This window comes from Drosophila guanche, unplaced genomic scaffold (assembly GCF_900245975.1).
Source record: "Drosophila guanche unplaced genomic scaffold, DGUA_6, whole genome shotgun sequence".
NCBI lineage: Eukaryota > Metazoa > Arthropoda > Insecta > Diptera > Drosophilidae > Drosophila > Drosophila guanche.
This window is the reverse complement of record NW_022995752.1, coordinates 830,759-854,895: the sequence shown is the minus strand read 5'-3', so window position 1 is coordinate 854,895 and position 24,137 is coordinate 830,759. Positions and strand designations below refer to the sequence as shown.

Genomic DNA, 24,137 nt, shown 5'->3' with positions numbered 1-24,137 from the left:
CGATATGGCAGCAGCAGAAGAGCAGCAAAAACATTCGAACGATTCGTTCTGCTTCCTTTTTGAGTTGCAGTTGCCAGCAAAATCCAAAAGCCTCTGCCAAGAACCAGCGATGTGCAAAACTGGTTAAGGATTTCACATTCTCTTTCATTGGGAACAGAAAGTAATCTGCCAGCTCCTCCTGCCGCTCTCATATCATCCAAAAAACAAACTTAAAATGTGTTCAAGTGTTTGCGGACAGCAGTGTGGTCGACTGTCGACTGTCTGCCACCGGAAGAGCCAATCCAGAGCCAGAGTCCTTCAAGCCCAAAACAATTACGCAACTGTCCAAAAGTGCAGAACATTTAATTCCGAACACAACCCAGTTTATCGTCATATCAAGAGCAGACAACAAATTTAAATTTTTAACTGAAAAACACATGTTCGTATAAGTTCCAGCCACCCCCCATCCACACCAGACCGAAACCCAACCACAAGTGTAATCACAAGTGAAACATTTTGAATGCTTTGCTTTGAATGTCGGACAGACAGAGAAGACCGCTCTAAAATCAAGTGTCTGTGTGTAATGCGATATTTAAATTTTTACCCCGAAAAAAAGCGTGCATAAAAAACGGTCAGATAGGCATCGCCTATCTATGGAGTGGTGGGTTGGTGCTTCGCCCTAAACCTGCTAATGTAAATACAATAGAGAGCTACTTGAAGTGATCCCCGGATCATTTACTCATTTACTCACGCCATCGACCACAGCAACCACCCTACCACAGCTCTACCCTCCTCCCTGCCTCAACATTCAGTTGAATCAAATCAAGCAACCCCTTGCCACAGCCCACCAAAAAGGTCGTCGTCTGACTTTCAATTAATCAAATTATCGCGCGCCCGTTCTACGATGGGAGGGAGAATGGCAGCAGCAGCAGCCACTCGAAAATTGCAGATGGGAGGATGAGAGGACAAAAACATTTGTCCACTTTTTTGTTCTTGCAATTTGTACAGGTCAACCTTTAGGCTCCGGGATTGATTTTCCGTTTTTGTAAACTTTCTGATTGTTGCTATTTGTCGCGTGTGGCGGCAGCCAGCAGCCAATAAATTGTCAAAATGTGTCAAAAACTTTAATGACTGTGTGACGGATAATAACCGAAAATCGATTTGTTCAAGGCGGTGCCCATTGATTTCGATTGAGTTTGCAATTTTCGATCCGATCCATTTTTTAGGACACTGTTGTGGACGTTTTTATGAATTGCCCAAACGGAAGGCCAAGCACAATCGACTCATCCAGGTCCAGGGGCAATTTTAGAGTTTTTAACGTCAGTCGGTAATATTTCATACAGCTGGAAAATTCAGGCATGTGGGCGATGATACTTTGGAGAGAATGGCGAGAGTTTGAAGTTTGAAATGTTTAATGAACCCACTGGCAGTGAAAAAAAAACATTTGACGCCCCAAAGCAATCACAAATAGCCTTTCAACTAGCCCAAGCCGCAATCCATGGAACCGTCGCACCTGTCGATTGACGCCTGCAAGCGCAGGTCCGTTGTCCTTTTGAATCTGTGGCACAAAATCAGTGCCGTAACCCAAGTTGAATTTACATAGAAGGTGCCCTTGTCCGCTAACTTATTCACCACGCATTGAAGTACAAGCGCTAGAAAGGGATAGAGAGTAAATTCACCTTGGTCTAACCCTTTCGGCTCAATTGCTCTGCGTACATTTACACCCAAACGATAAATGACAAACAAAGTGAAAACCCACATCTGCATAAAGGAGTCAATGGTTGTATAACATGCATAAATTATCGCACAACTGTAACAGTCGCGTATATTTCACTTCATTAAGGGACGACACCACCAATGATCTGGTATAGGTCTGCTGGCCTTAACCCTTCTATTCCCGGACATACAACTACGAAGCATATGCAAAATAATGGCGCATCATTAGTGCGTGCGGCGGTGGAAAAAAACAATGGGAAAGGGTTGCAAGTGGAGCACGTGTTGCGGAGAGCCCAGCCCGCTGGACAGGACATGGAATGGGAATCGTGGCAGAATCTCTTTTTCACTTGCACATGGCGATGTTCACAGCAGGATAAGCAAGCGGAGTTCTACCTTTCCCCATAATTCCCATTACGCGCAGCGTTCCCCAAAAATCTGTTCTATTTAGGCTGGAAACGCCTCCGAATCTCGGCTCCACGCATTTCTCTTCTTCATCGGCCTGAGATACGAGTAATTTTCCCACAGGCAAAAGCAAAAAGTTTGACCTTGTTAAGTTTTTGGCAATAATCCAACCATGGGCAAGGCCAGGAATGGCCAGTTACCTGCTTGTGCAGAGAGTTTGGACGGAGCATCGTGGACAGCCTGGACAGGTACTCACTCATAAGTCACGCCGTCAGAGTACGCCTCGAAAGCGCATAAATCACCGTCCTTTGGTGTGCACGAACACACAGCGGTATCTCAGCACAAATATCTCTAATAATGATATCAGAGCACGCTCGCTCTATGTAGTTGCAGCACTTTGACAGCTTAAGCATTTGGGCTTTTCTCAGGCGGCGGGCATCGTGAGCGCATCTTCGAGCTTGCATCCCCGAATCTTCCCCCTTCTTCTCACACAACAGAAACAGAAAAACAAAAACAGCAGTTTTGGATAGAGAGCAAAAGCCAAGAGAAGAGAAGAGCCACCACGTTCACTCTCTCTCTCTCTCTCTGTCTTCTCCCACGAAACAATAAATACACAAACAACAACAACAGCAGCAGCAGAGGCAGCCTCCCAGAAGGTTAAGGCTCCCAGAAGATGCCAAGGCAATATGCATACGTGTAAGAAATTGCGACAATGATGATCATCGTCATCATCATCATCATTATTATCATCCGACGAGCGACGATGTGATTGAAACAAAACATCTTATTATTACCTTCGACCGACCAAAGGAACGACCCCGTGCGACCCTGATGTGGCGACCGAACAAGGAAGAGAGGAAAGAAGGAGGAACAAAAAACAAAGAGCTTGCAAAAAGAATTCCCACGGTCTCACGCCAGAGGTATGAAGCAGCGGCCAGAGGCAGCCTTTTGTCGTCGTACCATATAAGGCAGCGTCCTTCCCAACGCCTTCCGAACTCCAGTGTGTGTCCATGTCCATGTCCATGTTCCGCCCCCCCATCGAAGATTGTGTCGAAATTTCTGCGGCTTTGCTTTCGTTGCAACCAGCAGCAACGCCCTCCCCTCAATCCTCATTTCCCCATTCCCCCCACTGGACTTTGTTAGTAGTCCCCTGGGTAGGGGAGCTGCGATGCAGTTTGGTGATTGATTTCACTCTGAGCCCGAACCCGAACCGATCCATTCCGTGCATAATTTCTTAACTTTCACAGCCCATTGAGCTTGAAAAATCACGTCACACGGTACACCGTCCCCGTCTGCGGGAAGAGACAGCGGAGAGGTGGAGCCAGAGTGGTGTCGAAGACAGGTTGACAATTGACAGGTATCAAGTGGTTAGGGCTCATAATTATAGTTTTTAGTGAAGCGTAAAATGTGTTTTTTGTCGGCAAAAGACTGGGATGAGATTTTTCGGTTTCGGCAACTATTCGAAATTGCTTGCTGTGGCTGTGCCTGGCTGCTGGTTACTCGAGTGTGCTGGTCTGTTGCCCGACATGAGGCTCCACAGGGATACCTTTCGAAGGTAATTCAAGCAGTGGGGAAGACCAAAAACCACAAAAGCGGATGGTGATGGGCATGGGATCTAATCCAAGGAGCTGCCCATTGAGCCACATTGTTTTACATTTCATTAATGTGCCGAAAAGTGGAAATACTCGTACTTTCAATGAAAGCTGAGATGGGAGTCAGAGCCCCTGTCCTCTGCCCGTGGAATCTGTGTTATTGAAGAGCTGCGCAATTAACTTACCAGAGGCTTTTGATTATGTTGCCGCAAAGGAAAGAGCAGATGATGCCTACCTACCACCGCAAAAACACACCACGGGCAGCAGCACACCACCACAAACAACGAAATGGTTGTCCAACAGGTTAAAAGACACCATCCATGCTGCTGCTGCGAGGGCTGCTATCCACCACTGCGTCGGTGGTGGTGGTGTGGGCCGAAGATGCGTCGTATAACTGTTTACTGCAGACGATGGTGAGTTGCAACTCCCGACCTGTTCAGTCGCCGAGCTACCCAGCGGCCCGACATTCGTTCACCACTCGCGCTCCAGAACGGTCGTGCCTGCCCTCTGGAATCATCATCATTTGACGGCACAAATCAGAGCCAGTGTCAGAATCGGTTGAAAGTTCAAAAACTCCGCTAATTTCGCTGCTTGTCGCATTTTCAATTGAAATAAATTGAATGCAATTTGTGAGACGCTGCAAAGAGACTGCAAAATGTTTGTCTAACTCCCCGTCGAGAATACTCTTGCTCGTAGCTTGTCGCGTGTTTGTCGAGAATCAACTCCAATCGAAATCATAAACAAAGAAGTGCCTACCCAATCCAATTCCATACGAAATGGCTGATGAAAGTCTGCATACAATGCCGCTGGAGCACAACATAGACTATCATATAGTGACATTGTTCGAGCGCCTCGAAGCGATGCGCAAGGACTCACACGGGAATGGCACAAACAACCGTCTATCCAGCACCCTGCAGGCACCCAAACGAAGCATGCAGGCAGAGATTCGCACTCTGGAGTTTTGGAGGTGAGTGCCCTATAGCCCTATAGCCCCATAGCAGAGAAGTTTTCAATAATCCTTTGTGTTCGTATCACTATTATGTGTCTGTCGTATGTGGGTAAAAGGCGCCCTCTAAGTAATAGAAAATGAACTGTTCCCAGACAGCATCACGATAATGATTTCCCCGGCCAAACAGTTGAAAATGAAACTTGCGAAATTTCCCCAAAATGTCCCCTTCACCACCTCGAGATGGCCTTCACTTCAGACAATGTCGAAATAATTAACATTTCATCACGAGCTGATGGAGTAATTAAATCTTTTTGCCGCATTGAAAGGCCTGCCAGGAGCAGGCTTTTTGCTTCTCTTTTGAGCCAATAAATTCCAACGAAGCGACGTGACTTTTCCCCCTACCCTGCTCCAAAAATTCGTTTGGTGTATAGATTCCCGGAGTACAGAGCAGCTGCCACTCCAGTACATCACTCCGCAGCGCTTGTTTGATTTTTCGTTATCTTTTGAGCTTAAGGCGAATCCGACATGACTCGCCCCTCACTCGCCCCCACCCTTGAGCTTAATTGTCAGTGCCACAGAAGCGGGCATTGTGCAACTGAATTTGTGCAATATTTACCCACCAAAGTACTCCGTACTGTACTCAGAACTCATGTAGAAACATCTTCTCTTTCCCTCTCTTTGCAGATCCATCATCAGCGAGTGCCTGGCATCGTTCCTGTACGTGTTCATCGTCTGCGGAGCCGCTGCGGGCGCCGGCGTGGGTGCCAGCGTCTCATCCGTGCTTCTGGCCACTGCCCTGGCCTCCGGCCTCGCCATGGCGACACTTACGCAGTGCTTTCTCCATATCTCTGGTAAGGCTACAACACACACAACAAACAGACAATAAACAAGCCCGGCGACAAGTGCTTCGTGCCGTTTGGGGGGGACATTTGGACTTGCGTGGGAATTCCCTCGGTTCGGCTTTATCCACAGAAACAGTCCCACAGCGAGGGAGGAAGAGCAACTTCAAATGAAACACAACAGAAAAACGAAAAACGAAAAACAGAACAACAACAACGAGAACCCCATTTCTGTTTGTAATTTTCCAAAAGGCATTGCACTCCGACTGTCCCACCTCCCACCTTCTGCCTCCTGCCTCCTCTCTTATCGCCTGCGGCGCACTTGCGGTGCCATCGACTTGCACAAAGTTATTTTTTCTGTTCTCCCCCTTTTAAATTTGTGCATATTCCCCATATTGTACATATATTTGTTCATTTGCGTTGACATTCGAGGCAATTAAAGGGTTTCATTTCACAAAAAGTAAACCACGAAAACAGGAGCAGAACGAAGCAAAGCAAAGCAAAGCAAAGCGAATGGAGTGGAATGATATGGAATGGGAACATGTGTTGCTGATTTCGCCTCCCCCAATGGTAGATGCATTTTTGGTGGATTCCACGTTTCCCCCCATTTTCACAACCAATTGGTTGAGCATTAAGTTATGATGTTATCTTCGAGCAACAGGGGGCGGCCTTGCTCTCCGTCTCTTCCGCAGAAAGTGTCAAAGTGATATTTCATTTAAATATTTTCTGTTTCTTTTACAGGCGCCCACATAAATCCCGCTGTGACCCTGGCCTGCTGCGTGGTGCGCGGCATTTCGCCCATTAGAGCCGCCATGTACATGACCGCCCAGTGCGGCGGAGGCATCGCTGGCGCTGCACTGCTTTACGGGTAAGTGGAGAGTCCATATCTATGGCATATTCAATTTCCGTTGGGGGGAGGTTCGTTAGCTCGTTAGATTGAATGCACATTCCAGTCTCCAAGTTTGTGGTTGGAGCAACATATCAATGCACCAGCTGAGGCTGAGGAGAAAGTGCAGTTTGACCACACAGCAATTTGCATCAAGGACAATGCATCCCAGCACTCGTACAGCTGCTGGGATTTGCTCTACAGCTTCGAATTAAATTCAACACAGTGCTCGCTCGCTCCGTCTCCGTCTCCCTCTCTCTCTCCGTGTCCTTGTCGTTAATCAAGGCGTTGGAAGAAAGAAACATTTAGACAGATGATACGCACTTTGGGCCATGGGCGATGACTGTACAATACTTAGCAGGAAATACACGAAATTCGAGAGTGCAGAAAAGAAAAGAAAAGAAATAGAATGGTATAAATAGGATATGCAGGTAACCAATGGCTATGCTGTGAGTCCCTTGCCATACACACAATCTGGGAGGACATCACCTGCACGGCACAGTGGCGGGGCGGAGGACACGCAGGTAGCTAGATGCTGTCGTATCGCTTATAGAGATTGAGAGAAACATCTGCCCCTGCCTGTTTCTGTTTGGTCTGTGATTTCCCATTTTGTGAAACGTCAGCGGCGGGAAAAGAATGGATTCCTGCCTAGATAATGGCTCAAGGATCTTCACGCACCGTGGCACTGGCGTTGTGGGTTTCCCATTCCATGGCTACATAAATATCCTGCCTGGCTGGGTTTCTCTTTTGTATCTGTGCAGGAAAGAGGAGCAGCTAGCAGCAGAGGAAAGAATGGAACGAATTTTTCAAATGTCGCTCCAATTTTTTCGTGCGTCGAGTGGAGTCGTGGGTTAATGGCTCTCTTCTGTGCCCTGTCTGCAGTCCGTTGTCTGCTCGACATCTGTTTTTTCCTCCCTCCTCCGATTCCTCTTCTCTTTTTTAAGTGCGTTGGCATCTTTACTTTCTACAGATCCAATCCCTTGCAGACTGAAGCGTGGAATCGGGCAGGGCGGGGGCAGGAGACAGAGGAACGCTGAACAGAAACATGTTTCAGCTGCTGCTGCTGCTGCTGCGATCAGGTTCGGGTTGAGCTGAGTTTTTTTAAGGGTCCAACGAGTTCAAATTTTAGTTTTAGTCGGAACATATGTTTTGTGCTACCAAAAGATGGATGGATAGAGAGAGGGAGAGCGACTTGGACTCTGGGTCCATCTGGCTGATTAATTGCTTTAGATTTGGTTTGTATCTTTGCTTTGTCTATGGCATCACCACCCGGTTTGTTACTCCGCTAAGGGGGAGTTTCTCTAAATGCCTAACTGTTCAACTCCCACCACGAGGCTGGCTGGCTTCTCCTTCCTGTTTTCACATGTCACTTGGCACTTACCCTAATTGCACTGCCACATGTGGCCATGGAGACGAAGCAGATAGTCTTCCTGTACTTCATAATCTTTTTTTCGAAGAGGATAACGCTTGAAAACACATTGCGGGACGAGTACAGCGACAGGCAGACGGAGACCAACCCGCAGCACTTCTTGCGGGAGTATCAGTATCCGGCTCAGGCATTGTTTGAATAGTCTTTAAGCTGCCAGCACTGCCTCGCATTTCAATTTCAATGATTTCTGCCCGGACTTTGTCGAAACGCGCGCCGAGCACGTTCCAAAAATGTGCCACAGGAGAAGTCTTTGAAAATGATGAAAGATAAAAATCAGGTAGAGGCCGAAACACACACAGAAAGCAGAGAAAAAAACATAATTAACATTTCCAGTGGACTTTGCCTTTGTGCGAGGTTGCGCCTGCGCAGGACGTGGCTTGCGGCGTTGCGGAAACTTGAAATCAAACACGTGTCGTCGTCGCCGTGGCCGCTCCACTGCTCCTTTCTGGTTGGTCAGACTGCAGACCCTTGAGGGCAGCTGGAAATATTCACGGCACGAAGGGCACACCTGCCGCCACAAATTACTGTATTCCAAAGAGATACACACAAAAACAGGATTTTCGAAGCGGAAATTTAAATTTTAAATACCCAAACCGAAACAGATACAAATATCCGAACACCCGAACACACACAGATGAGTGCAGGTCAGCCGGGGAGGAGCTGGTCAGTGGTGGAACAGGAGTTGTTTCGGTTGATTTGTATCTAGCATGGAAATGCACTTCCTGCACTTGAATTTGGTGAATAGGAAAAGGTACCATTTCGAAATCGAAATCAATTCGTGTCACATGAAGCAATTCAATTACGAAATCCGCTTCTCAGTGCTGCATCCGAACCCCTTTTATTATGTGCTTCTCTCCGCTTGGCTTATCATTGGAATGGGAATGGGAATGGCATCCTGCTAGTGCTTCCGGGTAGCCTATGCTCCAGATATCTTCAGTGCTCATAGAGCAATACACATTTTTAGTAGATCTAAGGGAATAATTTGATTGGGGATTCAAGTGGCAGGAGCTGCCAAAAGCTAACCAGTAGCCACAACCACTGACACATGGCACAGAACCTCTGGCCTCTCGCCTTTCACCCAAGAGCCGGGGACTTGGATATCTCTCTCATCCTCAGTTGCACACACAAAATTTCAGTTTTTCACAGTTTGTTTGTTAGCTGTCTCACTTTTTATTCCGTAAACAATTTGCGCAGGAAGAGCTTTGCTCCACACACACAAAAAGTTTGTGCTATTTCTCTTGCCATTTCCGGCTACTTAGTTGCTCTTCCTCGCCTTTACGCCCTGTATCCTGTATCCTGTATGCTGTATGCTGTATGGGTGGGCGAGTGGGTTTTGTGGTCATTCGTGAGCTCTGTGAAATTAGCACTTTATAGATTTATGAGCAAACAGGCAGAAAGTTCCCCAAACTTTGCAGTTCCCTCAAATGTTTTCCAAAGCGATCAAAATTTCATCATTCAGGATTTACGTGGAGCAAGTGGAATGCCGAATGTCTCATATCATACAGCTTAGGTCAGTATATAAGAGCCGCTAAGACGGCAGACAAATTCCCACCATTGCTTGCACCTTTGCTGTACTGGGTAAGGGGCGCCGCCATTCGAGAGTTGAGTGTTTGAGCTTTCTATTTGCTCATGTACTTTTAAGCAGCATTTATTTCCGGATATTCGCAGTTGCTCATCGTGGGGGGTGGGAGTGTGGTAGATTGCTTCCAGGTACTGAGTACTGAGTACCGCAGTGCTTGCCATGCCATGAAGATTGAGTGGGGCAGGGCAGGGCAGGGCAGGGCAGGGGAAAAGCAGAAGCGTTGATGCAGTGTGTGAGTGCTTGTTAAATATTTGCTTGAGCAGGACTCCGCCTCTCACACTCTACTTGCCAACGAGTCGATTGTCTAATGGAGTTGCCTACAACAACAATTCAATGTTTGAGTAGCGTAATATTTTCCAAATTATCCAAGCGGTTGATTTACTCATAAATCGGTACTTTTGGTAGCGAGGACTGGGACCAGAGCCATAAAAGGTGAATTTACTTAGCAGGTGACGTTGCCTGCTGTGGGGTGGACCAATGACTTATCCACCACGCGCACGTAAACAAGCGGTAGAAAGGGATAGAGATCACATCAAAAGTAAATTCACCTTGGGAACATACTTATGTGTAGATGTGTGTGCATTCGGTTTGCTCGTGTTTTTGGGGTGGAATTATAATGTTGGAGGGTTTTGTTCGTTATAAAGAGTTATAAAGGAGTTATAAATAATAAATAACTTTGAGCGAAAGTCAATCAGCAATCTAATAAATATACTCCCATTCTCTCTCTTCGACAGTGTCACTGTGCCTGGCTATCAGGGCAATCTTCAGGCAGCCATATCCCACAGTGCTGCTCTGGCCGCATGGGAACGCTTTGGCGTGGAATTCATACTGACATTCATGGTCGTGCTCTGCTACTTTGTGTCCACCGATCCCATGAAGAAGTTTATGGGCAACTCTGCGATGTCCATCGGTGCCGCCTACAGTGCCTGCTGCTTTGTGTCGGTAAGTACCACAACCTCAGCGAGGAATGTCAGACAGAAATCTCGAAAGTCACAGCCAGAACGAGACCGAAAGCAAAAACAGAAATGCACCTGCCTGCCGTTGACTCTGTCGCAAAAATCGCAACGTGACACACACAGGTAGAACGAAAGAGAAAAACGAACAAAAGAGGACAGGGGAAGGTCTCATGGGGTGAGGGGAGATAATTAATTTAGCACTGAACGAGAACCAAAACCCAGACGCAGATTGTTAACTGAAAGATCTTGACACAAGAAATATTTAATCCTTAAGGAAAACCGATTAAACTAAAGTCTTTAATGTTTTTTTGTCTCCTTGCAGATGCCCTACCTGAATCCTGCACGCTCTTTGGGTCCATCGTTTGTGCTCAACAAATGGGACAACCATTGGGTCTACTGGTTCGGACCTTTGGTGGGCGGCATGGCCTCCGGGTTGGTGTACGAATACATATTCAACTCACGCAGAAGCCAGCGCCCCACCAAGGGCAGCATCGATAACGACTCCAGCTCCATTCACTCCGAAGACGAACTAAACTACGACATGGATATTGAGAAGCCCAACAAGTACCAGCAGTCGCAGGGAACTTATCCGCGTGGCCAGACAAATGGCAATGGAGGTGGCGGCGGTGCCTCAGGCGGACAGCACGCGGCGACCAACATGGGACAGATCGCGGGTGTGGTGGGACCCGTGCAGGGCAACTACTGTCAGAATCTCTACACTGCTCCGCCACTCTCCTCCAAGTACGATCAGCAGCAGCAGCAGCAGCAGCAGCAGGAGCCGCTCTATGGCGGCACTCGATCCCTGTACTGCCGCTCGCCCACTCTGACGCGCAGCAACCTCAACCGCTCCCAGTCCGTTTACGCGAAGAGCAACACGGCCATCAATCGGGACATTGTGCCGCGTCCTGGTCCTCTAGTGCCTGCCCAGAGCCTCTATCCCATGCGCACCCAGCAGCAGCAGCAGCAGCAGCAGCAACAGCAGCAACATCAACAGCAGGCGGTAAGCGCCGCCCAGTCCTCCCACCTGCAGAACCAGAACGTACAGAACCAAATGCAGCAGCGCAGCGAGAGCATCTACGGTATGCGGGGATCTATGCGCGGACAGCAGCAGCCACTCCAACAACAACAGCAGCAGCAGCTACAGCAGGCACCCGTGAATGTGCAGCAGCAGCAGCAACAGCAGATGCAACCACCACCACAGCTGATGGAGCAACAGCAGCAGCCGCAGGGCTTCCAGCCTGTGTATGGCACTCGAACGAATCCAACGCCACTGGATGGCAGCCATAAGTACGACCGGCAGCAGCAGCAGCAACAGCCCCAACAGCAGCTGTACGGCATAACGGGTCCGAGGAATCGTGGTCAGTCGGCGCAGTCAGATGACAGCTCTTATGGTTCGTATCACGGATCGGCAGTCACCCCCCCGGCGCGGCACCCGAGTGTTGAACCATCGCCACCTCCGCCGCCCATGCTCATGTATGCCCCACCCCCGCAACCTAATGCGGCACATCCACAGCCCATTCGTACGCAGTCGGAGCGCAAGGTGAGTGCTCCCGTGGTGGTGTCACAGCCCGCCAGCTGTGCCGTTACCTACACAACATCTCAGGGACCCACACCAACGCCCCAGCAGCAGCAGCAGCAGCAACAACAACAACAAATGATGATGCAACAACAACAGCAGCAGCAGCAGCAACATTACGGTATGCTACCGATCAGACCCAACTGAAAGCGGCTATCGTGGGGTCCAGTGACGACCCCGCCACCAAGAGCAATGCACGCCCTGGGCACCATGACCCTGCACAGCTGCAGCCTGGCCAAGCAGAGCAGTTTGTTTTAGTCGATAACGATAACGATAACGATACCGTAGAGAAAGGAGCAAGCAAGCATCCAAAGGAAGTGTACGCAAAGTCTCAGCCCTTAGTCTAACCTAATCATAGTTTAGCCAACCTCCCGACGTATAGCTAGAATAGATTGTAGAATAGAAACAGAAGAAAAGGAACTCTCACCTAGCAGCAGCAGCAACAGCAGATGATCGATAACAGTGATCGATTAATCCGTAAGATATAGCCGTAAACTAAGGAACTTTATTTATGTATTTCTTTTTCTTTTGTTGATCGTTCATCAGAATCTTCCAATTGCAAAGAATTTGTTTTCAGTTTTCGTTGCCTTTTTTTTGTGAAGCCAAAATTATAGTTAATTTGATTTTTATTTGTATATAGAAATTTTATAGTTTCCAGCGTAGGAACTAACTTTAGTATATTCCTGTAAGAACTGTAAGCTATAACTGTATTTAGTGATAATTATAATAGAATATGTACTGGTAATATAGTTGTTAAATCAACAAAATAACAAAGTGAAATATATAAAGTGTATCAAAGTAAAGTCTTCTCCTCCTACATGGCATCATCGTATATGGCCGAGTCTGATAGATCGGAATCAACCGAATCATATTCAACAGATTCCGTTGTTGAATCTAGTTTTGTCTGCACCTGCCGCATGTAACGCTCCCACAGCAACAGTCCCATGTGGGAGGGCGGCTCCTTGGCACGCTCGATGTCGTAGGACAACCAATGGGAATGCTGCTGGGTGTACAGTGAGTTGAGTAAAGTTGGCCAGTAGAACAGCGGTCCAACTTTTGACAGCTTGATGTGCAGCGAGTAGCCATGCAGCTTCTCCGAGGCGATCACCACTTCACCCAGCAGATTCATAGAACACCTTTGGGGTGGCGTGGTTTGTCCCACAAAATACGAGAGAAAGTTGCGCTGAACAAATAGTTCATACTCCGGCACCTTCTGCTCAATAACTAATTCGATTTGGCTTAGGGTCTGGTGCCACTTTACCATGGGCCAGGCAAATGTTCCATCGCGAGTCGTGGCACACTGCAGCGCTTTCAACGCTTCATCCTTCGATGGCTCTGGTGTTCCGGCATCCGTGAGGCAATGAACTGGGTTCGATTTTGATTTTTTAATTGTTTCGCTAGTTTCTGTGGGTGTCCCCATTGAGTCCCCTTCATCGCCGCCTACAATTGTTTGCAGGAATCGACGGGCGTTACTTGATAAATTCTCGCTGTCTAACTGGCCATTTAGCAACTCAAGGAACGAGCGCTGAGATACGTCTAGAGTTGGTTCCAACGTTGGGGAACTAAGCTGGAAATCAGCATTCGCTTTCTTTTGCTCATCCACTGGGATACTACTGGCTTCTATTTTGTCACTGTCCTTACCATCTGCTAAGGATACTTTTATCTCTTTGCCTGGACTCCGGAAATCTGATTTCTCCACAGCTTCAATTTTGTCGTTGTCCTTTCTATCTGTTTTCATAACTTGGGGCTCTTTTTCACTGCTTAAAGATAAGCCTCTGCAGGTAAGTGTATCCACGGGCCACTGAGCAAGGCTTTTTGTTGCCGGTTTGCCAAATCCTCGCGCGATCAATTCTTTTCGCAGCACAGATTTGAACACACTGGTTCGCAGTGTTGGGCACTTTTCGATCAGGATGATTTCCTTGACGTAGACCACATCGAGCATGGAGAAATCGACGGTTATTTGAATGTATTGTTCATCTTGCAGACCATTGAATGTATCTTGAACCCACTTGAGGGACTCTGGCGACCACTTGGCCTCTCCTGTGGTTGGCTCTACAAACGGCAGCTTCACGTCCATGGCAAGCATTGGCAGGCCCGTGAACTTAGCATCGCACTCCAGCAGGTCCCAGGGTCTAATCTGGATCAACTCCGTGTCGTGATCCATCAACTGAACCATTACGGCTTCTTCTGAACGAATGTCCATGACGCGGACTCGCTTGTATAGCCCCTGCTGATGCACGAGGCAGATGTCCGAGATGCGGATTGGTTGGTGCTGCTTGGGGTTTGATGCCACACTCAACTCCACCTCCGCAATCCAACGACTGGCCGGAAATGGCGCATCCACCCAGACCGTTGTCCCTTCCATCATGTACTCCATGGGCCAGAGGGCCATGTGAGCCGGATCGTAGATCTTGCATGGCTTGCACCGCACAACGGCTTTGGATTGCTGGCAGGGATTACTCGAAATCTGTATGTCCGACTTGAGGAAGTGATGACGCATGTTGCACTGCCTCAGGGTGCATTCGCCCGTCTTCACGTGGTACAGACAAAGGGGAAGACTGTCCCCGACCTTCGGCAGTAAGCGAGACATCTCCTCCGACAACTTATCTCTAGAGAGGCCGTGGACTTTGAGGAATTTCATCAAAGAGGATTCAAACTTGGAGTTGCACTCGTCCAGCATCACATGGGAAGTGAAGGCGGTTGGCGGGAGCTGCTTTAGCGACTCGTTTAAACGATTTTGCACAAGAAATTCCATGACATGGAAACGCATGGCAAACTTCTCCCACGATTTTGGCACGCTAAAGTGGATGAGTAGCTCCTTGTTCCGTCCCACCAGCTGCAGCTGCGTTGCATCGTAGACGAGCAACAGTTGATGTGGTTCCTTCAATAAGAGATTGATTAGATTTGTCATAAAAAAGGATAACAGGGTAACTCACATGATCCTGGGCCTTCGACATGTTCAAACACTGATGTCCAGCATTGGTCAAAACTATTCTCAAGTGCTTCAACTCCTCTGCAGTGTTGCAGAAGATGATCGTTCGCTTCTGTGGCTTCGGCTGGCAGGCAAGGAATTGTAAAAGTTGTGCATGCTTTTGCTGCGACTGTCCCACTGCCATTGTTAGCTTCATGCGCCCGTACATGGCTGCCTCCAGAAAGTCCCCAAAGATCAGCATATTCGAGGAGGTCCATTTGAGAAGCTTCGGAAACACTTGCTCATGCCAGCACTGGGCCACTAGAATGAGTTGCATTTGCAGTGGGTGCAAACGTCGCAATCGATTCAGACTGTCGTTCAGCAGCTGCGGAGCCGCCTGCAGCATGCGGTCGTAGTCGTCTACGACAATGTGCTTCAGACGCGCTGGCTCGAAGAGGGCTAGCCCTTTGCGTTTATAATCCATCAGGGCATTCAAATTGGCAATTGTGGACACCAGAATGCCGCAGGAACCGAGCAGCATGGTGACTACTTCGGGCTCGGCATGGTCGTGGGTGTTAACCACTTTTATGTTTTGAGTTTCAAAGTTCTGCATCAGCACAGAGCAGTGCTTGGACAGCACCTTGGCTTGGTTTGAGCATTCGGTAAGCAGTACGGCCAGTGGCCCCTTCTTCTTGATAATTTCTCCATCCGCTGCCATGGAGCGCATCACCAGGGAGCAGAGTGCCGGCAAATAGCACCAGGAGCGACTTGTGCCCGGGGCATTCACCACCAGCAAGGAGTTGCCTTTCATGAGGTGCGGCCAGGCAAAGGACTGAGTGGCGACAGGATTCCGAAGGCTGAGCTTCTGCAAGGCATTTTCAATCTCCTTGCCTAGAGATGCATCGCTCATTTTGTGTGCAAAATAACCTGACACTGAGGCACTGCAGTGGGCGAGGCATCTCTTGGCCAATAAGATGTTTATCTTCTCAAATTGTTTCTGCACGGCTCCGACGACGTCTTTCCCGGCAGTTGCAGCTTCCTGCGTCATAAAGGAAGCTTCTGCAGATGAGCAAGCTTTGGGCTCAGATTTCTCGCTCCGTTGTTTATTCTTATCGATGTCTTCCTGACCAGCCAACAATCCAGAGTATCTGCTGGGAGAGCCGCCTTCACTCATCGAGGCACTACTCGTCAGGTTAAGCTCTCTCGATTGTCCCTCCACTTGATTTCTCTTTTCGACTTTTTCCTCTACGTTTTCCTTTTTGTTTGAACCCCCGATGAGTGCCGTTTGTACAGAATTGTCGGTAAAACCGCTGACCTTGCTTAAACGCCGAGCTGCGTCCGGTATTGGCGGTTCGCTGCGCAGCTGAAGAATTCTCTCCAGCTTCATGGGATCCTCGGTGGGACAGGGCGGACTATGCTTTCGTCTGAATGGATTTCTGTCCACACAGAGTTCCGTATTGGATGGAATGCGATGCTGTTCGATGGCCAATGGAGGATTGGAGGCCGCCACTAGCTGGATTATTTTTGTGGCACGCAGTCCTGGTTTCAGCTCCTCATCGTTAATTTCCGCCAACTCAAAGGACAGTGGATTGAGGTAGCGTGGCATGTTGCAGCTGTCCTCCCTGCGTCCATGTAGCCGCTCCTCCAGATAGTCGACTGCATTCACTGCTTGCCCGTTCGACTTGATCCACAATATTCCAAAATTCTCGTTCATGGGCCCCTGATATTTAATGTCGAGATACAACAGTTGGGCCTCGTCCAGCTTTTGCCCAAAGACGCTCAGTGCAGCCTTAGTCCATGTGTTGCCTTTATATGGCGTAATGAACGCCACTCCTCCCATTTCCACGTCATAAAATTTCTTATTTAAGTTTCCTGGCAGAATCCACAGATTTTTGGCTGAGCAGTTTATGGTAAACCCATAGTCCATGGCAAACACCAGATATTCCTCCGACTGGCGCTTCTTAATGACACCACGGATGAGTTTCGGGGGACTGCACAGCATGTACCGCACAATCACCTCCAGATACTCAGAGTAGGACGGTTGTTGGTCATGTGGGTTGCAGTAATCGACCAGTTGCAGCTCCATTTGTCGCACCAGCGCACTGCAAGCCTCAACATTCTTGGCACTGATGTACCAGAACTGTTGAGGGCTGATATAGTGAGTGATGAGGATCCGTTTGCCTTGGCAATCCTCCGGCTTAGCTAAAAATTGTTGAAAATAATTATTGTTAATTAAACAGCATAATTAAAAATTCATCTTAAACATAAGCAATGTGAAATTTGAAATATTCCGAAAATTTTCCCGTTTTTCTATATCCGTATATCAGTGTTGGCTAATTACTCATAACGTTGCTGCACAGAAAGGAACAGTTAAAGACAACAGAAAGTATAAGCACTGCAGTGGCAGTAGCAAAACAATGCAAACTTTGCGCTTAAGCCGCAAAAGAGGAAGGGAGGTGCTTGTGTCGAATGCTATTTGTTTGCATTGCACTAGGACTAACGGACGACCCAAGTACCCCAGCCCCCCCCCCCCCCCCCCCCCACCGAAGTGAACAGGCCCCCCAAGTCCCGCCCCGCCCCAGCTTTTTTTTTTTTCTCCCCACAGGAGACCTCCAACTTGCCGTTTTACTCTAATTCACTTAATTTCACTAATTCATACGGTAAATGAGATGAGCGATTAAATGAAGCGAACGGCATTCACAATAGAGTTAAGGCATTAGGCGACTACGCCAGACCAACCCTCACTTTTTGTATTGGGGTTTCACCCTCATAAAAAACGAATATTATCGTATTATATCTTAAAAAAATCTCTCATAAAATGGGTAAATTGTTGAGCAAACTAAACAATATGCAAATGGGTTGATCAGCAACCGTCGAGGGTGCTTTATTGGTGTGGAACATCAATCAAATAAGTCTATTCAGGCACATGATCCACATCAAATTTGTTAATATAGCGAATAAACTCACCCAAATCGCGCTCCGTATTGTTTCCGCTATGCATCCTGTTAGGTGAGATTAAATCAGCGTTGAGAAACTGCAACAAAAATTACCAATTAGAAATTAATAGCAATTCATTTTACCCGTCCAACGATCCGACAAAGATTCTGAAGAGTTGATCTCGCTGTGTTGCAAATACAAATGGAGATCTGAAACTTTCAATGTTCAGATTCAAGCACAGAACACAAACACACACACAAATTTGCCTGCAACGGGAATAGCGGGAGTCAGCAATTTTAGCTAATAAAAAAAATCCCGGGACAATTGAAATACTAGTGGATCTCGGATGCACACTTCAGCACGAATCTAAACAGAAATATGATGTGTGATTATGTGTGTATGGACTTAAAGATGTATGGATTTTCAAACATAAACAAACGCCCCCCTGCCCTAGGTCAAGCCACCATTATGGCGAAATACGCAAGGAAAATTGTTGCTTTAAAAAACGCACAGTAAACACCAGAAGCCTAGATCGACTACACACTCAGCACATACAAATTTTATTGTGCATATGGAAATTTAATAATTTATCAAGGAGCGCGGACGGCAAAGAAGAACGGTTAAAATCAGCCAATTCTAAATTTTAGTGATCGATGTGTGAGTTTCCCGCGTAAATTAGCGGGACAAGTGCATACCCAGCAAACAATCTCTATCGCGGAAGAGTCTCAGTCGATTCGCCAAAACAATGAATTTGATCGCCAGTGATAACCATTCTTATCTTTTTCTGATCTTCTGTTGGGAGAAAGTGAGCCGTGAGAGCATTTTGGAAGGGTCGCCAAAGAGTCATCAATATGTGTCATAGAAGAGTCTCTCTGAAAGAGCCACGGGAGTGTATAATCGCCAAATTGTTTCTTGGGATAAACACAACATACATATGTGCAGGTGTGTGTGTATGTAAGCATCATAAATATAATGGGCAAAAATTAAAGTACGTAATAAAGGAATGGTGGGGAATTCAATATTCGTAGAAATTTCTATAAATAATACAATGGACAGCTCATCAACGCAGGGTAGCAAAACTTCCATACGCAAGATTTTTCTTAAATTTTTCGCGCTCTCAGATCGTGTTGAATTTCAAGAAAGGCTCTCTTTTCTATGGTTATTTTCGGTATATTGCTGAGGGTGTCGCGGTATATTTTATCGATAAATCCGCGGTCACACTGTTCTTCTTTTTCCGCTTCACAGAGTTGTATTTTCAAAGCTGAAGAAAAAAAAATAGTGGAGAGGGACGAAGAAAAATTAAGAAAATAGTCTACTTTATTTGTGCTACAGCAAACAAAATATTTAATTTGTGTGTCGGCAATTAAAAGCAGCAAAATAACCAAGTTTAATATTCGCCTAGACACCATAATGTCAAAGAACAAAAAAATGTCGCTATCGGGCGGCGATGCGACGGAAAAATTTATTTACAAACCCAAGGATTTGATATGGTAAGCTGAGTGCCAATCCTTAGTGCTCAGAACATAAATTTGTGTGTTGTTAACAATAAACAAAATGTGCATGTAATGAAAAAAACCTATATTTTCGTGTGGACTAAAAGCAACAGCAATCACATAACCTCAATGGCCGCTCGGTTAGCGCTCCAAATAAAGTGAAGTGTGCTTAAAAAAGGCAATTAGCGTTCGACAAAGCCACGCAAGTTCAACAATTTGGGTTCTGATTACCCTTGAAGTCACGGCAGTCGTATAAACAATATATATGTAGTATGTAACTATGTAATTTATGCTACCGCGATGGTCTCTGCTGCGAGAGCGACGTCGACGTCGCTGCGTTGGCGCTTTTTCGCGCGCTCTTTTTGTGGTTGTAGCTGAATGAAAATAAGCCCAATAGAAATTTGCGTGATTCTACCATAAATAAATGTGTATTTCTAATATATTAATATTTTTTGCAGGGCCAAAATGAAGGGCTTCACACCGTGGCCAGGCATGGTAAGCGGAATGTTTACGCTGCGTCGCTGTCGTCGTCACTGCCTCTGCCTCTGCCACTGCCGCTGTGTTTGTTTTCGACTGTACTTTTTTATGCAGCACGCCGCCTCTCTGCCGCTGCTGTTGCGTTGCTGTTGCTCCCGCTGCCGACGTCACAACGCACTTGCACCCGCTTTGTTAGTGACTTAAAAAATTGTTTCGTGAGGACCAGAGCGCACTGGTTGCTATCAAAACGCGGACGCCTACTAGCTTTAATTATGTACAGCCCAAAGCACTCACAGCGAGCAAATGTATCTTGTACATGTGTACATATGCAAGGAGCAGACGACGCGCGACGTGGTATCTTTTGCGAGTGACGCTCGTAAAAAGATGAATTTAGACATCTTAGAGCGCGCCCGCAGAAGTGAGTCCATGATTCGGGTTAATAATAAACAAATTTTCTTTAGATTGTAGAGCCGCCTCTGGACCTGCTCAGCCAGCAGCGACGTGCGAATACCAAGTGTGTGTTCTTTTTTGGCTCAAGAAATTTGTAAGTAGCGATGAAAAAATATCAAGTAAGCTAAGCTAATGTGGGAATACTCTCATACCCTTAGTGCATGGATCGAAGAGAACAATATCAAACCGTTTGAGGGACCCTGGAAGGATGAACTGGCCAAAGTTAGCAAGCCTGCTGCCTTTCGGCAGGCCATGGCAGACATTGACAAATACATTGACGATCCGGCCGAGGTTGACGATCAGATAAACGAGAGTTGTGGTGTGCCCAATCATGCCACGGAGGCTGATTTTGATAAGATACGAGATGCCGTCGATAGTGATGAGAATCCCATGGACACGGATGCCGATGGCAATAATGGTGTCGTCGTCCATGTTGTCGGCAGCCCGGATGTGGAAGGTTCCGAAGCCGTAGAAGCCGGGGAAAATAATGCAGATTCTACAGCCTCACCTACCGTTACTGTTGCGACGCCAGCGACAACAAAATCGCCGGGTAAACGGACACCAAAGGCAAAGTCGGTGTCTGCCGCGGTGTCCGCGACCAAGGCGGCAAAAGCTTCCACCACAAAATCCGCACAGAAACGGCGCATCTCTGCACATCAGACGCCCACTGGGGCAAATGCTAGTGGAGCACCGACTGCTAAACGGGGCAAGCGTGTCGTGTCGGGAGGCGCTGCCGCTGGCAACTTTGAAGGAGCAAGTTCGTCATCACCTACCGCCCGCCGTCGCGTTGAAGTAGATGCTCTGTTGGCATCGTTAGCTGCGAAGCGTGCACCCAATGCGATTGCCTTGCTGGATCGTCCAGTGGTTACGCGGCCTGAGACACAGGCCATCGACATGAACTCGCGATCCAACACATTGGCCGATCGTGACATTGTGCCGTCGGACTTGACCTTTGGCTTCCTTGGGCTGGGCATGATGGGTTCGACTATAGTTAAGGATTTGATATACACAGGGCACAAGGTTGTGGTCTGGAACCGCACTATCGACAAGGTACGTGCTAGAACTGTGCTGCTAAAACTCTTGAATTTTTAAAACAATTATTTTGTGTACAGTGCCAGCCATTTGTCGAAGCCGGTGCCGAAGTTAAAGACACTCCCATGGATGTGGTGGAGGCGGCTGACATAATCTTCTGCTGTGTTTCGGACCCCAAAGGCGCCAAGGATGTGAGTTAGAAATGTTTATAAGAAATGCTATAGGACTAAACAAATACTTGACTCCTTTTTGCCACGATTTTAGCTAGTTTTTGGCAACTGCGGCGTGCTGCAGCTGAAGGATCTACGCAATAAGGCGTACGTGGAAATGTCCACCGTGGACCCAGACACTTCCCTGGATATTGGAGAGGGCATCAAGCAATGCAATGGGCGTTACCTGGAGGCACAAATCCATGGCTCGCGTCAGGAGGCAGCCGAGGGTATGCTCATCATACTGGCCGGTGGCGATCGCACGGTATTTGAAGAGTGCCACTCCTGCTTCAAGACCATAGCGAAGAACACCTTCTTTTTGGGTAGTAAGTAAAGAATCCCACCGTCTTATCGGTCCCACCAACTGCGTATGTGAACGCAAGCGTTATATTAAATTTGTCCCCCATTGTTCTCTAGCAGATGTCGGTAATGCCTGTAAAGTGAACCTGATTTTGCAGACCATACAGGCTGTGAGCCTGGTAGGACTTGCTGAAGCGTTAGCGCTGGGTATGCAAATATTAATAAAACTTCCGAATGGGACACTTAATATCCATATCCTTTTGCAGCTGATCGTTTTTCCATTTCGCTAAACGATATCATAGACATTTTCGACTTGACTTCAATGAAATCCCCTCTGCTGCTGGCTAAGGGCAAGGGTACGTAAATCATATTATGTTTATAGACACTATTGTTATTGTGTTCTTGTTGTTCTTGCAGAAATGGCCAAGGGTGACTTCAATCCGCAGCAGCCTTTAAGTCACATGCAACGTGATTTGCGTCTAGTACTGAATATGGCAGAGAATCTGGATCAATCGATGCCTGTCACGAGCATTACGAATGAGGTGTTCAAGCATACCAAGCGCTTGGGCTACAGTGAACACGATTCGAGCGCCGTATTCGTAAGATCCAGATTTTAACATTTAGTTAACACAGCTACAATTTAAACTATACCTTATCATTTAGTTTAAACCCGTACACCGAACAGAACTTACAGCACGTAGACATTTACACTAAAACCACGCTCACCCACACCCACAGACTCCTTACAAACTATACTGACAAAGGCGTTCGATACGTGCAATATCAATGCATAATTGGTGCATTTTCTATTGATATTGTCATTTGAGACGTTATCCTGACCATTTATGTTTCCCCCCTATCCCCACCCACATACAAAACCAGCGTTACTGCTATGCAGATCAACGTCTCAAGAAATATTGCAAGCCGATCAAGATACAGAGTCCAGAGCCTAGAGCTGCCCGAAGGCGAGAGTGGTTAGCTAGAGGCAAAGTGGTCAAGAGGAATACCTTTGGCAACTTACATTTTGACAGATCTATCAGCCACATTCAAAAATTGTGCATTATATTCAAATTTTGTGGGTTTTTGTGTTATCTTTTTGCTTGGTTTTTTTAACCGCGTGCTGGTTATGCGACGTTGCCCCTCAGCATTGAATGAATTGGAAGCCCAAGGAAAATGAAGCAATTTGTATTTTAGGGCTACTGTATTTGAATGTTATGTATGTGAATGTTGCTTCCCCCACAAATAAAAATAAAGTAATGCATACATAATTTTAAATGTATAGAAAATCACAACATGCGAATAAACTGTACAAAAAAATACTTGAAAACACACAAATGTTTGACTGTAGTATACCGTACCGAACCACGGACTCCCTCCCTCCCTGCTGAAGGAGATAGCCCCTTCGTTTTTAACCACTTATTTATGCATTTATACAATCATTTTTAACCTTTTATTTTTTGTGTAAAACATAACTCTTTGGTTCACCCGGCACAAGCAACACACACATTTTAACTTTTTTGTCATAGAATAAATAGTAAGCAAAACGAGTAATAAATACCGCGCATGGGCGTGGGCCAAGGACAGTTTAGTAGTTAGTTGTCTCCTCTATAATAATAATAAATAAAAACCGAAACCTAACATACAGAAACAGTAAACTTTGAGCGCCAGGCATTGGCGTGGTCAATATTAATAATAATAAGAATATAAATATATTTTACTTATTATTTAGTCTGTATTTTGTTGTACAACAAAGATTAATAAAAAACATAATTTTAATAGTAATCGATGTAAGAAAATGCAAATGTTTTAATCACCCGCAAAAGGTTCGCTACAGGTTAGTTTCTTGTTTTCATGTTTCAATAATGACCTGCACCTCGAGTTAACTGGAAACGTAAGTGGATGGCATAACAGTGATAAGCAAATCACTAATCTTGGTGGTTCAAGTAAGGCTTAACTGCAGCATTCGAAATAGATCTACAGCTGTATGTACGTGCATATGTATGTATATGTCTACAGTAAGCACACATACTATTCGTACACCCTTATCTCTCATGTTCGAGTTAAACATAAAAATAGAATTGTTAGTTTTGTCATAAAATAAGACCACCCACAATGGCCTACGGTTGTGATCCAAAGCCGAATGTATTCGTTATTTAGTTTTGGGAAGGGCTATCAATGTCAATCAAATTGTCCCATTTGGACTCACTGTCAAGGCTGTTTAAATGATGTGGGTTGCGTGGGTTAAGGTGAACCTTTTGAGCTAGTTCCCTGAAGTGTTAGTATATTTCGTTAAATTTCTACGGCTTAGACGGTACATTTTATAGCAATAATCGTGCGTGTGTGTTGACTATTTCGCTTTAACCTTGCTTTGCAGTCAATCCAATAAAGATAAGTCATGCAAATTAACCATGCTCTTATGGAA

The 24,137-nt window shown here is 46.5% G+C and overlaps 3 protein-coding genes across 9 annotated transcripts; 2 read left to right on the top strand and 1 right to left on the bottom strand.

The window, feature by feature from the left end:
- The first annotated feature begins 4,148 nt into the window (after window positions 1–4,148).
- Window positions 4,149–12,709, top strand: LOC117588193 (neurogenic protein big brain). The gene is made up of 5 exons (XM_034279318.1): window positions 4,149–4,656; window positions 5,323–5,489; window positions 6,219–6,345; window positions 10,109–10,316; window positions 10,653–12,709. The coding sequence occupies exons 1-5, from the start codon at window positions 4,466–4,468 to the stop codon at window positions 12,051–12,053; spliced, it is 2,094 nt and encodes a 697-aa protein (XP_034135209.1). The 5' UTR covers window positions 4,149–4,465; the 3' UTR covers window positions 12,054–12,709.
- Window positions 12,572–18,412, bottom strand: LOC117588192 (putative ATP-dependent RNA helicase SoYb). Of its 4 annotated transcripts, none has more exons than XM_034279317.1 (4): window positions 17,785–18,203; window positions 14,843–17,019; window positions 13,665–14,787; window positions 12,572–12,720 (listed from the first exon to the last, which is right to left on the bottom strand). In XM_034279317.1, exons 1-4 carry the CDS (start codon window positions 17,816–17,818, stop codon window positions 12,665–12,667), a joined length of 3,390 nt encoding a protein of 1,129 aa, XP_034135208.1. In that variant the 5' UTR covers window positions 17,819–18,203; the 3' UTR covers window positions 12,572–12,664. The 4 variants fall into 4 exon arrangements, with proteins under 4 accessions (XP_034135208.1, XP_034135206.1, XP_034135205.1 ...); XM_034279315.1 differs by adding an exon at window positions 18,310–18,412 and having other exon boundaries at window positions 12,586–14,787; window positions 17,785–17,851; XM_034279314.1 differs by adding an exon at window positions 18,266–18,398 and having other exon boundaries at window positions 12,586–14,787; window positions 17,785–17,851.
- A 587-nt stretch (window positions 18,413–18,999) lies between these two features.
- On the top strand, window positions 19,000–23,353 carry LOC117588194 (putative oxidoreductase GLYR1 homolog). 4 transcript variants are annotated; one of them, XM_034279321.1, is made up of 10 exons: window positions 19,000–19,244; window positions 19,706–19,742; window positions 20,186–20,268; window positions 20,333–21,224; window positions 21,287–21,397; window positions 21,471–21,741; window positions 21,836–21,922; window positions 21,982–22,071; window positions 22,133–22,314; window positions 22,598–23,353. In XM_034279321.1, the coding sequence occupies exons 1-10, from the start codon at window positions 19,165–19,167 to the stop codon at window positions 22,826–22,828; spliced, it is 2,064 nt and encodes a 687-aa protein (XP_034135212.1). In that variant the 5' UTR covers window positions 19,000–19,164; the 3' UTR covers window positions 22,829–23,353. The 4 variants fall into 4 exon arrangements, with proteins under 4 accessions (XP_034135212.1, XP_034135211.1, XP_034135214.1 ...); XM_034279320.1 differs by having other exon boundaries at window positions 21,833–21,922; XM_034279323.1 differs by having other exon boundaries at window positions 19,002–19,244; window positions 22,133–22,737.
- The last annotated feature ends 784 nt before the right edge of the window (window positions 23,354–24,137 follow it).

What these genes read in the sequence shown, in the direction of transcription:
- LOC117588194 (XM_034279320.1), top strand. Translation starts at nt 19,165, where the DNA reads ATGTCAAAGAACAAAAAAATGTCGCTATCGGGCGGCGATGCGACGGAA. An exon ending in GGAACCGCACTATCGACAAG is followed by an intron (nt 21,225 to 21,286) that starts GTACGTGCTAGA and finishes TTTTGTGTACAG; the next exon opens with TGCCAGCCATTTGTCGAAGC. An exon ending in TGCTGAAGCGTTAGCGCTGG is followed by an intron (nt 21,923 to 21,981) that starts GTATGCAAATAT and finishes ATCCTTTTGCAG; the next exon opens with CTGATCGTTTTTCCATTTCG.
- LOC117588193 (XM_034279318.1), top strand. Translation starts at nt 4,466, where the DNA reads ATGGCTGATGAAAGTCTGCATACAATGCCGCTGGAGCACAACATAGAC. An exon ending in CGCACTCTGGAGTTTTGGAG is followed by an intron (nt 4,657 to 5,322) that starts GTGAGTGCCCTA and finishes CTCTCTTTGCAG; the next exon opens with ATCCATCATCAGCGAGTGCC. An exon ending in GTGCTTTCTCCATATCTCTG is followed by an intron (nt 5,490 to 6,218) that starts GTAAGGCTACAA and finishes TTTCTTTTACAG; the next exon opens with GCGCCCACATAAATCCCGCT.
- LOC117588192 (XM_034279315.1), bottom strand. Translation starts at nt 17,818, where the DNA reads ATGCATAGCGGAAACAATACGGAGCGCGATTTGG. An exon ending in CAATACGGAGCGCGATTTGG is followed by an intron (nt 17,020 to 17,784) that starts GTGAGTTTATTC and finishes AACAATTTTTAG; the next exon opens with CTAAGCCGGAGGATTGCCAA. An exon ending in TGTCGAAGGCCCAGGATCAT is followed by an intron (nt 14,788 to 14,842) that starts GTGAGTTACCCT and finishes CTCTTATTGAAG; the next exon opens with GAACCACATCAACTGTTGCT.